Below are 13,901 nucleotides of genomic sequence, written 5' to 3' on the forward strand. Positions count from 1 at the left end.
TTACACTACGTAACTCATAAACTACTTAAACACTGTGTAAACTGAGTCTGTGCTCAGTAGCTTTACTCTGCAGATTCTGTTGTCAGTCAGAATGGATATCTGGAGAGAAAACGGCAGTGTGCGAGTTTTTTTTTTTTGCCTCCCAATCGAGTTTCAAATATACATTTGATTTCTTCGACTCGACCTAGCAGTAATCTAGTATTGGTCACCACCCCCGTCAACAGTGAATGAGAGCTGTTCCGAGTGCGGAAAAGTAAACACGGAAAGTGGACAAAGAAAACCAGCAGTGTTTTCATGCAGACCTCTACAACGGAGGAAGGGATAATTAAGCTGTGGCTGTAGCACGAGTGCCTTTACAGCGTGAGTTCAAAGAACGGCCGCAGCCGTGCGGATAAGGAGAAAAGCTGAGCTGCAAGTGCAGGTGCATTGAACCTTAAATATGTATGTAGGGCAGCTTCCAATACGTGTTACGCTACTCCAGCTCCCTCTGTGGCTCTATACAGGCCATGCTGTCCGTGCCAAAGATGATGTGATGTGCTATCCCTAGTCGTTCAGTGTGTGATTGACATTTATTCACACACCATTAATAGTCAGTTAGAAAGGGAGACAACCATGGCCTTTTTCTAATCTGCTACAACTTTAAAAGCTATGCAGTGTAGCCAAGCTATCAAGTTACTATCATATATTAGCAGAGACCCATATAGCCACCTTCTGTTATATATGCCTGACTATGATTTTATTCAAGATGGATCACCATGGATCTCCACCCCAGTACAGCACTTCGGTACTTTTTGTTTGTGCATGTTCAGTCGCTCAAACCTGATTATTTTCAGTAGAGAGGAACTGCTTAACACCAGCTTTCACAAACCTTTCACAGTTTGTTGGAGATCTTTGTTGGAGGAACAGGTGCTCTTGGTCTCCTCTTGTGAGACATGGCAGAGACAAGGATGAGGGGAAACGTGCTGGTGCACTAGTGACACTCCGACAGCTGGAGTGTCGACCTGCGCTCTCTGTTTTCCTGGCCAATAACGTATCTCCTTGCCTAACGAAATGAGTGTGCCGCTTCTCCTCAATGGGTTCGTTAGCTCTGCCACAATCGCACTTTATGTGCATTTGTCTTTTTGTATCATGTGTATATTGAGTATATGTACCTATTGCTTGAGAGTCTTCAACAGCTGGAACCAAATTCCTGGAACCAAACAATTGTGTGTGTTAACATACTTGGCCAATAATTCAGATTCTGAAATGAAATGCACTGACAGAGGTCAGTTGGTCGTTAATGTAATTGTGGAGTCACAGCTCTTCACAGTGCAGTGCCAGAGTAAGTATATGCCATAATTTCTGCAGTAGTGCCATAATAATCTGAGGTCCCTAATTTTGACATCACCAAGCACAAACAACTTGATGGCAAGCAGTATGGCCACCATATGCGAATGCATCAACCAAGATGCACCGATGTGTTTTTCCACTCACAGTTAGATAATTGAAACCGATGTTAATAATTTCATGAGATATTTTAACATTCGCTCACAATCTCTGACAAACATTTCACTAATGAGGTGTTTTTCAGCTCATGCGCCATCTGCGAGGTACCATTTCCACAAGCTTACATGACCATATGTCTACGTTTCATTTTTTGGGGGGTGGGGTGGGGTGTATTGGGTTTATTTTCCCTTCCTCTTCCCCTGTTCTTTTCTTTCAAATGTTCCCCGTACTCTGGCAAGCTTAAGGCTACAGCACGGCATATCTTAACCACTCATTTTTTAAAAGGGATGGGTTTTTTTGTTTGTTTGGGTGGGTTTTTTTTTTTTTTTGGACGGCTGATGCATTTCCCTCCTTGGCTGTACCCAGATGCCAGGCGGGTTTCACAGAGTGCCGCTCAGAGCCATGTCGCCACGGCGGCATATGCAGCGACTTTGCCGACGGTTACCGGTGCCACTGCCGACCAGGTGAGCCCCACGCCCCGGCGACCGTTCAGCCGTGCCGAAGGACCGTAGTTAGGCTGTGTTTTAGGCGCTGTGACGCAGCCCGGACCCAGCCCTGCGAGATGATCAGACTGCATTCCACCCTCCTCAGCTTCTTTGTGCACAGGTGTACATACACGTGAAGAGCTAAAGCAAATCAATGCAGTGACTGACATTCACTCTGGTTTAAAAAAAAAACAAGAAAAAGTGAGCGAAAAGGGAAAAAAGTTGACTGGCATGGTCTCCTCATGCCATTCTGTTTTCTTTCCTCTCTCTCTCTCTCTCTCTCTCTCTCTCTCTCTCTCTCTCTCTCTCTTTCAAATTTATTTATTTATTAAAAAAAACCCCATATATTTCTTGTTCCTGGCAGGTTGGACAGGCCTTCACTGTGAGGAACACATTAATGAGTGCCTGCCGCAGCTGTGCGACCAGGGACCGTGCGCACCCAACGACCCAGGCCGCAGGCAGACGTGCTTCCCCACCTCCGCTGCAGTCGCCCTGTTTTGTCAGCCTCTCAGACGCGAGTTCATAGTTTTGTTTTTTTTTTCCCCCGTTCTTCGTCCTCCCCACCTCCAGCAACCAGGCGGGCGTGCGTTTCTTTGTCCCAGACGCAGCCGCACTGACACACCGAGCTCCGCGACTCACACGCCCACCCGCCAACACAAAGCCCTAATTTGCACCCTTGTTTAGCTGAAAGGCAGAATTCCAAGGTCCTGGAAAACCTAGACGAGTGCCTTGTGTTCTTCGCATTGTGTCACGTCAGTCTTTCCTTCCCTCGTTCTGTGTCTTCATACAAACGAGAGCGTCTGACCCTGCGTCCTGTGTCTCACCCGTCCTCGCGTCTCCTTCCTGACAGGGCAGAAACCGCCACGCCTGTACCCGCCCTCGGCCTCAGTCCAGGGTCCCCAGACCCCACCACGCCCGCTGCACAATTCACCACATCGCACGTGGATGATGTGCTGGAGGCCCAGAGGTCAGCAGGTACCCAAAGGTTCTCTCATTCACTCACTCTCTGTCACTCATACACACACACACACACACACACACACACACACACACACATATACCACTATATAGATATTGGAGTCACGGTGAGGACATCACCACCTGTCCTCCTTAGAGGCCATCTCGGACGCCGCCATCTCGTGAGACTCCCAGTAAACGACCGTTTTACGTTTGTCCATTTGGCTGACACTTCCAGTCCGAATGACCTTGCCACTGAGACCGAGTGCTGTACAAGCTTGCTGCAAGAGGCGTTAGGCCATGCCTCCGGCAACCGAAGGTGCGAGGCAGCCGAAGGAAGTGTGGTTTATGCGAAGTATGAGCAGGTGTCATGTGGTGTTGTAGCGAGCGAGCCAGGACGCAGCAAGGCGGTGAAGATGCGATATACCGTCAACACGCATGATTCAAATAGCATCAAACTTACAGAATCTAACATTTAAAATGTAGTTTCTAACATAAATCCTATGTCCTCCCCAGTAGCTTACCTGTTGTAGTGAGTCACCCAAGTTCATGTGCTTAATTCCCAAGTAAATATGCTCATACTGATCCTTGCGAGTCACTCTGGAAACCAGCATCTGCCAAATGCTATACATGTAACACAACATCAACTACCAGCATGACTAGTAAAGTAGTAATCAAATTTACCCTGATCCTAACTACATGTGTAATGAATACATTGGCAGGGAGGGGTCCATGCACCAGGCCTAAAGGAGTCCTGAAGAACAAACAGGGCCAAAAACAATATGCAAAAGCTAAAAACCATGAGAACAGGATAGGGTCATAAACCGAAGGAAGAAACGATCAAAAAGAAATCAGGATTTTACTAAAAGGCAAACAATACTTAGAAATGACAAAAAGGAAAACTCAGGAAATTATACAGGAAATAATCAGTGGGGGAATAGGTGGGTAGGGCTAATATTCAGGCGAGGCTGATTGGTGTGGGCATGGTGATTGACAGTCAGGGATGGAGCGGCTTGTAGACATGACGTGTCATGCGCGTTACCCCTTTAATTTTAAATTGGACCATCTCTGCCCCTCTTCATGTTCTAGCTGCCCACCGCAACTGAATTACAGTTGGCATTCACAACTTGCACAATAACGGGAAGGTAATTGTATTTTAGCCAGTGTTGTGCGGCGTGTTCCAATTTAGCGTTCAAAGCCCGACGGCATAATCGCGTCGCCGTCCCTTTGCTTACCTCGTTTCAGCCCGTCTCCAGCCCACCCCACCGTTGCGGCCCGTGCCTGAGGTCTCCCATGAATCAAGAGCTTTGTATCTTCACCGAGCAAAAGGAATTATTCCCCCCGCCGCCAACACAAGCCATCATAAAGTGGTCCTTTGGAGAGAAAGCGGCGTCGCTCCAGTCACGCGTTGCTCGCCCACGCAGCGCATTCGCGCGTCGGGTTTCCGGGGACGACTTCTCTGCCGTGAGAACTTTAATCCTTTAATTGTTTTCATTAATTTGTCCCTGCATCCCCCCCCCCCCCCCCCCCCCCGCCCAAAGCTTTGGCACATGGCCCACGCTTCCGTTTAAAGTTTGCATCGAACCCGCTTTCTCAAAAAGCTAGCGGTGCGTTGGAGCTGAAAGGATAATCAGTCAATAATGTGCGAGTAAATGCGTCAGTCACATTACGCTTGAAAGGACGTGATTCCAATTCAGATCGGGCAGATTGATCTGAATTTGGTTCTGAAGCCACTTTATTTATATATGCTCTTTGCATAATAGTTCGTCTGTGTCAAGTCTATCTGTGCTAAAACGTATAATCCATAAACAGAAATTGGCATTTCAAAAACTGCAGGATAGCAGTGCGTCAACTGTACAGGCATTTCCCATATGACATGCCTGTAAAATATGATTAATAAATGAATGAATTAATGAATGAATGAGAGAATGAATGAATGAGCGTGTATCTGGGGGAACCCAGTGTTTTTGAAACATCCGAATGAGTCTTTCCAAAGGAATATGAAAATATCCATATTGATTTATGTGGGTTAAAAATGTCACTCACTGCTGTGGCAAGCCATGTGCTGAACCGATGGGCTCTTATGCTGCTGCAAGCACATCGAAGATTTTTGCAAGTTATTTAAGGAGAAGCAAAAATCAATAGGGCTTGGAATGACATCTGACATCCCATTCCAGTATGTATTTCAGCACCATTCTGGCATGCTGTGTATGTGTGCGGTGGTGTGCGCATGTGTGCAAGCTCTAGAACTTTCAACCAGCAGACCAGCAGCAACTGAAGCACATGAAAAACATAGCAAATAAATAAATAACCGAATGCGTACGTATATACTCCCATGCATGCATGCATACAAAATGCTTCCCCCTTACAAGTGGTTGAATAGGTTGGCACTTCGAAATCAAAGTAAAATAGAAAGGTATTGAAATAGTGTCAGTGCCCTGGGAACTGTAGAAAGAGCATTGCTTTCCCATATAAAGCTAACCGTGGTCCTGGCATACAATGTGAGCATCTAATCCAAGACCAGCAGAGTGCAGTAACTGCAGAAAGCAAACAAACAAATAGGTTCATCCCCATCCAGCGCTTGAATCAAAAGTGTGAAAGACAAACATATTGGTTGTACCTGCTACACGCCACACTGTGGCCCCCCCCCCCCCCCACGCTCTTTCTTTACAAACAAACTACCGACTATATTGTAATTATAAGGAAACGGGGGAGTATGAAACAGGTCAAACTTTAAACAAAACAAAAAAGGCCACACACATGCAAGTATGCATATACTTATCTGCTCACATTTCTGTTTGCAGTCTTTCTCTCTTACACACACACGCACGCACGTGCGCACACACACAATACCTGTTAACTCTGTTGGAAACAAATCAAAAAGATCCTACAATAGTTAATGATTAAAAGCATAACCATAAAATAGTCTCTCTGTATCTCATCCTCGCCTCGTCTTCTGACTCTTGGATGAGATTGACACACAGCAGACTCTTGGGGTTCTTATGAATGACATAAAATCTAAAAGTTTTTTATACATATATATATATATATATATATATATATATATATATATATACACGCGTGCGTGCACACATATATGTAATAAAATATCATATGTAATATTATGTATATGTAATAATATGTATATTACATATATATACGTAATAAAATATCTATGAATTTATATAGAAGTGAACTGGTTAAAGCTGACATTAACTGCTGTTATCTTGTTAATTGTATATTATTAGCTAACGTTAACCTGTAGCAAAGGGCACTTTGCCAGCACTAGGTGTAGCCTGACACTACTGGTACCTAGCATTACCTTTTGAAATAAGACATTTAAAGTTGTAATAAAAAATAAAACAATATCAACACTAACTTCTGTATTCTCTTTTTTCTCCTCTTTTGTTGTTGTTTTCAATATTGTGTCGCTGACACCGATTTATTTCTTTTCATGATCTGTGATCTTTTTCACTTCAGAATCTGTGACAGACTGGTTAAAAATAAAAAGCCCTATGCAATGCTCACGACACTTAATTAATCCTTTCTAAATCCTGCTATCTGCCTGACAGATTAGAGAGGGTGTGGGGCGCTGTTTGCTTTCTTTGGTGTTGAGGTTTTTCTTCAGGTTGGTCAATGTAGTGAAAGATGTTGAGGGTAGGACACCAACGTTTTTATGGGTTTGGAATATGAATCACACCACCACTCACCCGCTTTGTGCCAGTGGCGACCACCTGTGTTACCCGTGTCGCAGACTGGCCCCGAACGGGATATCGTCCCCATCACTAACGAGCGGACATGGGACTTTGGGCCATCCAGCCCTACGTGCACACCGCCACGCCGCTGTTCATTTCGGTTCGTTAGCCGCCCCATCAGCCTGCTCTCTGTGTGTTTAATCCTGGCCTCTCGTCAGCCGTGGTGCCGTAATTGATGACTGCATGGAGCACAGACGCTTTCGCCGAGCACCTAACGAGGTCTGTCTAGCTCGCTGTCCAGCGCCCTTGGTGCAGCGGAGAACAGTCTCACAAGCGTGCTCCATCACGTCCTCTGTCACGTCCTCCGCCTGCTCCGTGCGGGCGAGCCCGTTTCACACAGCGGTGGAAAGACGGCGGTTCAGCTCATGCCACCTGCTCCGTAGACACGAAGCCAATAGTGGCTGCCGTCACCGAACGGGAGGGGCCCGTTTGGAGCCTGGAGAAACCCCTCTGCAAGGCCTGTGTTAAGAAAAATAACTCTGAGCGAGTTGGTGGCAGCCCTTACAGGATGTACTACGGCCTGGAGTCCTGCACGTTGGAGGGTGAGGGAAATCTGTCAGGCCCAGATGGGAGAGAGCTCAGCAGAGACTAGTGGTGATGCCAAAGCGCTCTCCTGAAGCCATCGCCGTCGTGCAGGGCCGTGCGGTCGCCAGCAGCCTGGGCAGATGAAAAGGCCCAAGCTGTGCCCCTTGAAATCAGCTTGTTGGGGAGCGGGACAAAGAGGACCTCCAGGCCAGTCTGCACCTGCACAAATCCCTTCCGCGGTAGCGCATCGCTCGCCGCATGTTAAATCACAAAGCCGCTTGTTAGAGGATTGATCAGTTAAGCTTCCTTACTTTGCCTTATTAATTTATTTTAGCTATTTTTCCTTTTATCCCTGTGCTCATGATCAAAACGAGGCTGCACCCTACAATAAACAAGGTTGGCGGAAGGTTCACCTCCGCGCTGCCTGCCTCCTAATTGTCCGCCATTTGTAACAGCTCGGAGGCGTTGTGTTCTGCGGCTCTAGTCTTATGAAACAAGGGGGTGTCACTAATGTCACCGGAGCAGATGCATATTCATGAGCGGTATTCATGAACTGCAGCTTGGCTGCACACCCGCCTCCCTGGTGTGGCATCCCAGCTGTGTGTCGGGCCTGTCGCCTTTATGAAGATGTTCCATTAATGCCGTTAATGTTTCATTTCAGTGAGACGGCATTGTAATACCAGCATCACAATAGTCCCAGAAAGGATTTACAATGCATCAAATATTTAAATTAGAATAATGCATATTAATAACAGAATAATAAGTATGTAAATATGTATAGTTAAACATGAAGCAGAACTGGGACATGTCACGCTAAAAAATGTTAGATGCACAGCATTCAAGTCTATTGCTGGAGCTGTTCTCAGCGAACCCACACCAAGCTCTGTTCTAACCTTAGATGTATGTCTATAACTAATGAACAATGTGGCACACAAAACTAATGCGAGTATTAAGTGACTGCACACGAATCAGGCAACAGTTGTTTTTACAGGCCCCTTATTTTAATGGCATAATTGCAGTTGGGATTGTAAATTTCTCCTGTATCTCATTGTCTCGGTCTTGTGAATTATGTGACTTTCAAAGTTAAAATGAATGCAATGGCACACCTTTTGTTTGTTGATGAGATGTTGCTGAGTCATGTATGAAAGCCCCCAAAGAGAGGAAGACTGCGTATGTACGCGCATGTATGCATGTATGCGTACATGCTTTCATATGACAATACAATTGCAGAACATATTACGCTGCGCATATCTTCGTATCTTGGACAAACTCATCAGCCATCATTTTGTTTAACAGTCTTTGTTTTGCCTGTGAAAATAATTGGCACCACCCAATTGTATAGAAGCTTATGTTCATTACAAATGAACATCATGATGGCAGTTAAACTTCCTCTGGTAAATTGTCAATCAAACTCTCAATCTGCTCACTCTACCAGTTTGGTGTGTGTGTGTGATTTTGTGCGAGTGTGTGTGTGTGTGTGTGTGTGTGTGTGTGTGTGTGTGTTGGGGGGGGGGGGGGTGCATGTGTGCACACAGAAATGCCTAATGCCACCCCATCACATTCATTTCATACTTCGTTTATGCTCTTGTCTGATGAAAATGTAGTGTGACATTCACTGGAGATTGGAAGGTTAAATGAAAGAAAACGTAGTCGGACAAGCGTTTAAAAAAAAAAAAAAAAGACCGGTAATTGATTGAGCATTAGAATACAATAGCTCACACTGACTAATGGTAATATTAGCAGTAACATCTTATAGAGAGAAAGAAAAAAAAATCTATTATTCGGAATGATGAACACCGCCGAGACCAGAGACCCATGATGTTCTGTGCATGGCGCAACATTAGCTGTGGTTTGCAGAAGCAGCGCAAACTTCATCTTGAAGCAGGGAGTTATTTATTCAGGCTCCCCTATGCTGTTTGTTTCTGGCCTACGAGTGTTGTCCAACAGCAATCTACTAACAGACTGGATGCGCGTGTGTTTAAGATGCGTAGGTCAAATGGACCTAATGTATGTCACAGTGTACCATTGGTGCAAGTATAGCAAACAAACTTCTGTAGTGCAAGTCCCTCGGTATGTGTTTGCCGCGTTTACCTTTACAGCGTTTACAGTGACTTGAATATTTAGTGCTGTGGTCGGTGTTTTTGCACCCTGGAGTTGGTCACCCCAAGCAGTTGATAGAGTGCTAGTTCGTTGAGGTAATTGAAGTGTACTAATAGCAAGTAAATAAATAAACAATTCTGTGTGCTTGCTGTATAGCCACAAAGATCTCTTAAATTCTTTGAAGACCATGTTTGACTTCTCCTGCTGCTCTGAAGTCAGTTGTTACAGCGTGTACCACACTTGACCTCTGGAAGGATAATGGGCTTCACTTGTTCCAGGACCCCCTTGTCTGCTTTTCTCTCATTGGGAGATCACTTTAGTTGTCTAATACCTGCCTATATTTAAATTCAGTTTTGGCTAGTTGGTGTTTATGTGTATACTGAAGTTTAGGGCCTGTTGTTTTAAGACTTTCAAGCCTCCGAAAGAGTGAAATGTAGTTTTGGATGTAGGTTTATATAAAGGAAAATATACTAGGACATGCACTGCAAGGTTTAGCAGGAATGCATGTTTTCAAGTAAGTGTCAAGCTATCAAAATAAAGGTAGCAGCAATACTAACAGATACTACTAATCCGGGAAGTATATACTGATTCTTTCTGTTTTAACAAGGATGCTGAATGTTATTTTCCAGAATTCTCAGCACTCTCAAGCTTTATGTCAACGTTCCGTTTGCCGTGGGATGTCGCTGATGGCTTAGTTAACTACACTTCTCAAGCCGTTTCTCATTTTGTTTTGTTCTGCACTCACATCCACGTATATAGATTGTAACCTGGCAAGCCAGATGATGGGCGGTGTATCAGGTTTGTTTTTCCCATCTGTGTTTTTCCTGCTTTGTTTGTGTCTGTTTTTCAGACACTCCCTGCCCCCGGCTTTCCCTTCAGGTCTTTTGGCAGCTCAGTCCCCCCCTGTTGAAGCCCCCCCCCCCCCTCACACACACACAAACACACACCCACACCCACACACACATGAAGGTATGGCCCACAGTGACCATTTTTTCCAAATTATTCAGGGAAGGGTTCAGAGATGGCCACTTCAACCACAGTCGTCCCCCCCAAACCCCCCGCTCACCCCCCCCCCCCCCCCCCCCCAAAAAAAAAAAACAAAAACAAAAAAAAAACAGCTAACCTGAGTCTCTGAACACAACATGTCTAAAGTGGAGTATAGGCAATGGGAGCTGGCACTAAGCGCTAATGAGGCATACCCATGCTGCCAGCGACCGCATCAAAGCCTTACATCAATCCAAACAAGGATCTCAAATTAGTGACTGGCTCGGCCCCAGAGGGCCAATTTCCCATCATCGCTGCTGCTGAAATCGGCTGGAAATCCAGGGGAGCGAGTTGCCCCCCCCCCCCCCCGACTATCACCATCACCCCGCGTTCACCCTGAATAATCCCGAGATCACAGCCTCTCTGTTCCTAAGATTCCCTGGCACTTTTTGTAAGCGGGGGTTGTTCCCGGGGCCGCTGCCGCTCCTGCGCTCTGTAGCACGGTGACTGCTAACCTGGCGTCGCCTCGTGAGCCACTCGACTGCTCCGTGCCCGACGTCCACCCGCTAATGTGCTGATAAACGCCTCACCAGGAAGTAGGCACGGACAGCAGAGCGCGTTTCTGTCTTGAGAGGCCCTAAAGTTGCCTCCAGAAAAAAAATGACGAAGAAAGTGGCGAATAAGGCAAATTGGAGGTGCATCAAACCAGAGGGACCCCTCACCACCACCGCCGCACTAATCTAGTCGATGAAGTCGCGTTTGTCGGTCAATTTGATGATGTCAGATGTCTTCCTGAAAAACAGCCCAGCAATTGCTGACTGTTGTGACAGATGTAGAAAAGAATGCAGTTAACAAAGGTTAAGCACAAATACAGATGTCGCCGGCGGCAAACGAACACGTGTTGTGGTGTGAACGCTCACACGCTGCCCGATAATGGCACTGTTAATCACCATTTATCGTTGCATTATAATTTTAGAACTGTATTGCATTAAAGACTTTCCATTTAACCAAGCCTCTTTCAGAACCAAGACTCCCAGGGGTTTGGTGTCATTTGCAATAAGCTTATGATATTTCAGGTTTTCAAAACGTAGATACATGCAGTTATTAACACACTTATGCAAACATTCCATTGATTAATATTAATCTACTGCATGGTGGGTGTGTGGGGGATGGGACGCAAGGCTTTTTATTCAGAATGTTTACTTAAATTGGTGCAGCAGAAAGTCTTTCTCAGAGATCTCGGCGAAGAGCACGCTAACACATTACTGCCCCACGTGCATTCTTTAAAACACAGTGTGTTGGCGCTTTGATTGATCGAGAATACAAGCGACTGATTGCGTTGAAACCGTGCCTCGAATATGTAATCAATCTCCCTTCATCGGGATTTGGATGCCCTCCGTGTTACTCACGCTGGAATGTAACAGGCGGATTTCTCCAGCTGCGTCCTGCTGACGTGGGCATCGAAGGCTCAGAGAGGAACATTTAAGCCGCCGGCGTGAGGCGACCAACTTATTCTGTAACCTTTGCTAATTGGAATGAAACAAGTTCTACCAAAGACCTGGTCTACATCTAATTAAAGCAGAGTGGGAAAAAAACGCTTATAAAAAGTATTAAGTCATGCCAGGTAATGGAACACTTTCAGTTCCACTGCCTTGTCTTTGATCATGCTCGGGTGTGAAAGCGCAAGCTACTGTACCAGCCGTAATGATGATGGAAGTCTTTGAGAATGGAAGCCATTTGCGTTCCGGGCTCTCTGATATTCTGACAGAAAGATGAACGGAAGGAGTGTGGTTAAAAAAAAAAAAAAGTCTATTTAAGTCACCAACGCAGTCATAAGCAGAAAGCTGGTTACATCATAGCTTTACGAGTCATGTTCTATATGCCATGCTTTGCTGTTGCCGCATGATGTGATTTTATGATAACAGTGCACAGGTCCTTATTGATCTTTGGCTTCTGTTTGTTATATTGCTTTAACAAATTATGCCCATTTATCGCTATGAGGCAAAAACATAGGGGCATGTTTCAACACTCCATGCAAGTATTTGCAAATGTCCTGTCTCACTGATCACTTTGTTTCATGCCGAAATGCATTGTTTTCAGTCTTGTCAAATATAGCAATTTACTTGCCATATGTAGCGTATCTAATATCATTGCAGTTTTAAATTTGTTACCGCAACACCTCTACCCTTTTTCTTTTCTATAAGAAAGAAAAAGGTGTCTATATTTTGTGCAATCACTCACAAAGCGGTCCGATCCTTTCGCAGATATAAAGACATCCTGTGTGTGGCTTCCTCCTAGGTTTCATCTATGGAAGATATTTCGGAGATTCCTTCCTAGAGTTTGAGGGTACTGACCTGAGTGCAGTGAGCAATATCACAGTGCGCTTTCAGACTGACTCCTGGAATGGAACCCTCCTGTACGCAGACCAGGGGCCCATGCCCGGAGCTCTCTTTTTCATCAAACTCTACCTTCAAAATGGAATCGTACAGGTAAAGATATATAGGAACCTTTTGTGGGGAGGTCATAAAGGCTGTCTCTAGCAAAGCTCTAGCAAATGCTGTGGGATGACAAAATTAGAAGGATGAGCAGCATCATGCGTGCACATGTTTTTAAAAACTAGTTCAGTGGGAATCTGTCTATTCCGCGGTGTAGCTTCCCTCAATTCTACTTAACTATAACTCAGGTTATTCTGCAAATTAATATCTTGGTTTATTTCCGTGTTCACGCAGTGGTCTTCCTTTTGCAGTATGAGTTTTCCTGCACCCAAGACAAGGGGATTCAGAGGATTAATACCAGAATGCGGGTCAATGATGGCAATGAGTATCTGTTGAATGTGAGGTAACAGATTTCACCTGACAGCATTCAAAGTATGGTCTAGCACATATCGTATTTGCACTGTACAATGAGTATATGGTGTGTAATTACTAATGCACAATGTATTACAAATGTATTGGTAATGCCAGTATTGTTTTGATCATCCTGCACAAAACATGACAATCGCACATGACGGTCATACATTTATAGTAGCAGGTCCTCAGCGTGTGTTGCAAAAACAGGTTCGTTTCTGTTTTGATATTCTAATATGACTTGAACATTGCCTGATGCAATAGGTCCACACGTTTTGCTAACCGAGCCTGTATTCTACATTTGCTGATTTTAGAACGTGTTCAGACCATTTACTGAGGTACAATTATGGCATAACGTTAACTTCTAAGGCAGAAGCTTAAAAAAGGACTTAGCTGGGACTTAATGAAGATTTTTAAACACTGTGTTACAATTTTTTTTTGAATGATGACTCATGGGGCACATCACACGCATATTTTTATTTATTTTTTATTGTGTGTGAATGTGAGTTCGAAACGCTGCCTTCCTTTGAGGAAAGTCCCAACTTTAAGATATGTTTGTGTTTATTTGTGTTTGTTTGTGTTTATTTGTGTTTGTTTGTGTTTATTTAATTAGCTTAATTAACTTGAAAAGAGGGAAAAGAGAACAAATAATAAACAAAATGATGAAAAAAAGTTGATATGTTGATATGTTGTTGATATATTGTTGATATTTTACGATTTATGTCATGTCCCAATTTTCCAAAACAAAATCAGTAGATCCATTT

The 13,901-nt window shown here is 44.6% G+C and overlaps 1 protein-coding gene across 1 annotated transcript in view; it reads left to right on the forward strand.

Moving 5' to 3' along the window:
• Positions 1 to 13,901, forward strand: part of eys (EGF-like photoreceptor maintenance factor) — a 147,871-nt gene that overhangs the window by 68,212 nt on the left and 65,758 nt on the right. The window contains 5 exon segments of the mRNA XM_081714325.1: positions 1,852 to 1,949; positions 2,335 to 2,630; positions 2,768 to 2,945; positions 12,590 to 12,780; positions 13,038 to 13,129. Coding sequence (XP_081570451.1) covers positions 1,852 to 1,949; positions 2,335 to 2,630; positions 2,768 to 2,945; positions 12,590 to 12,780; positions 13,038 to 13,129 — 855 coding nt within the window.

The sequence above is a fragment of the Electrophorus electricus genome, chromosome 5 (assembly GCF_041902795.1).
Source record: "Electrophorus electricus isolate QZ-2024a chromosome 5, ASM4190279v1, whole genome shotgun sequence".
NCBI lineage: Eukaryota > Metazoa > Chordata > Actinopteri > Gymnotiformes > Gymnotidae > Electrophorus > Electrophorus electricus.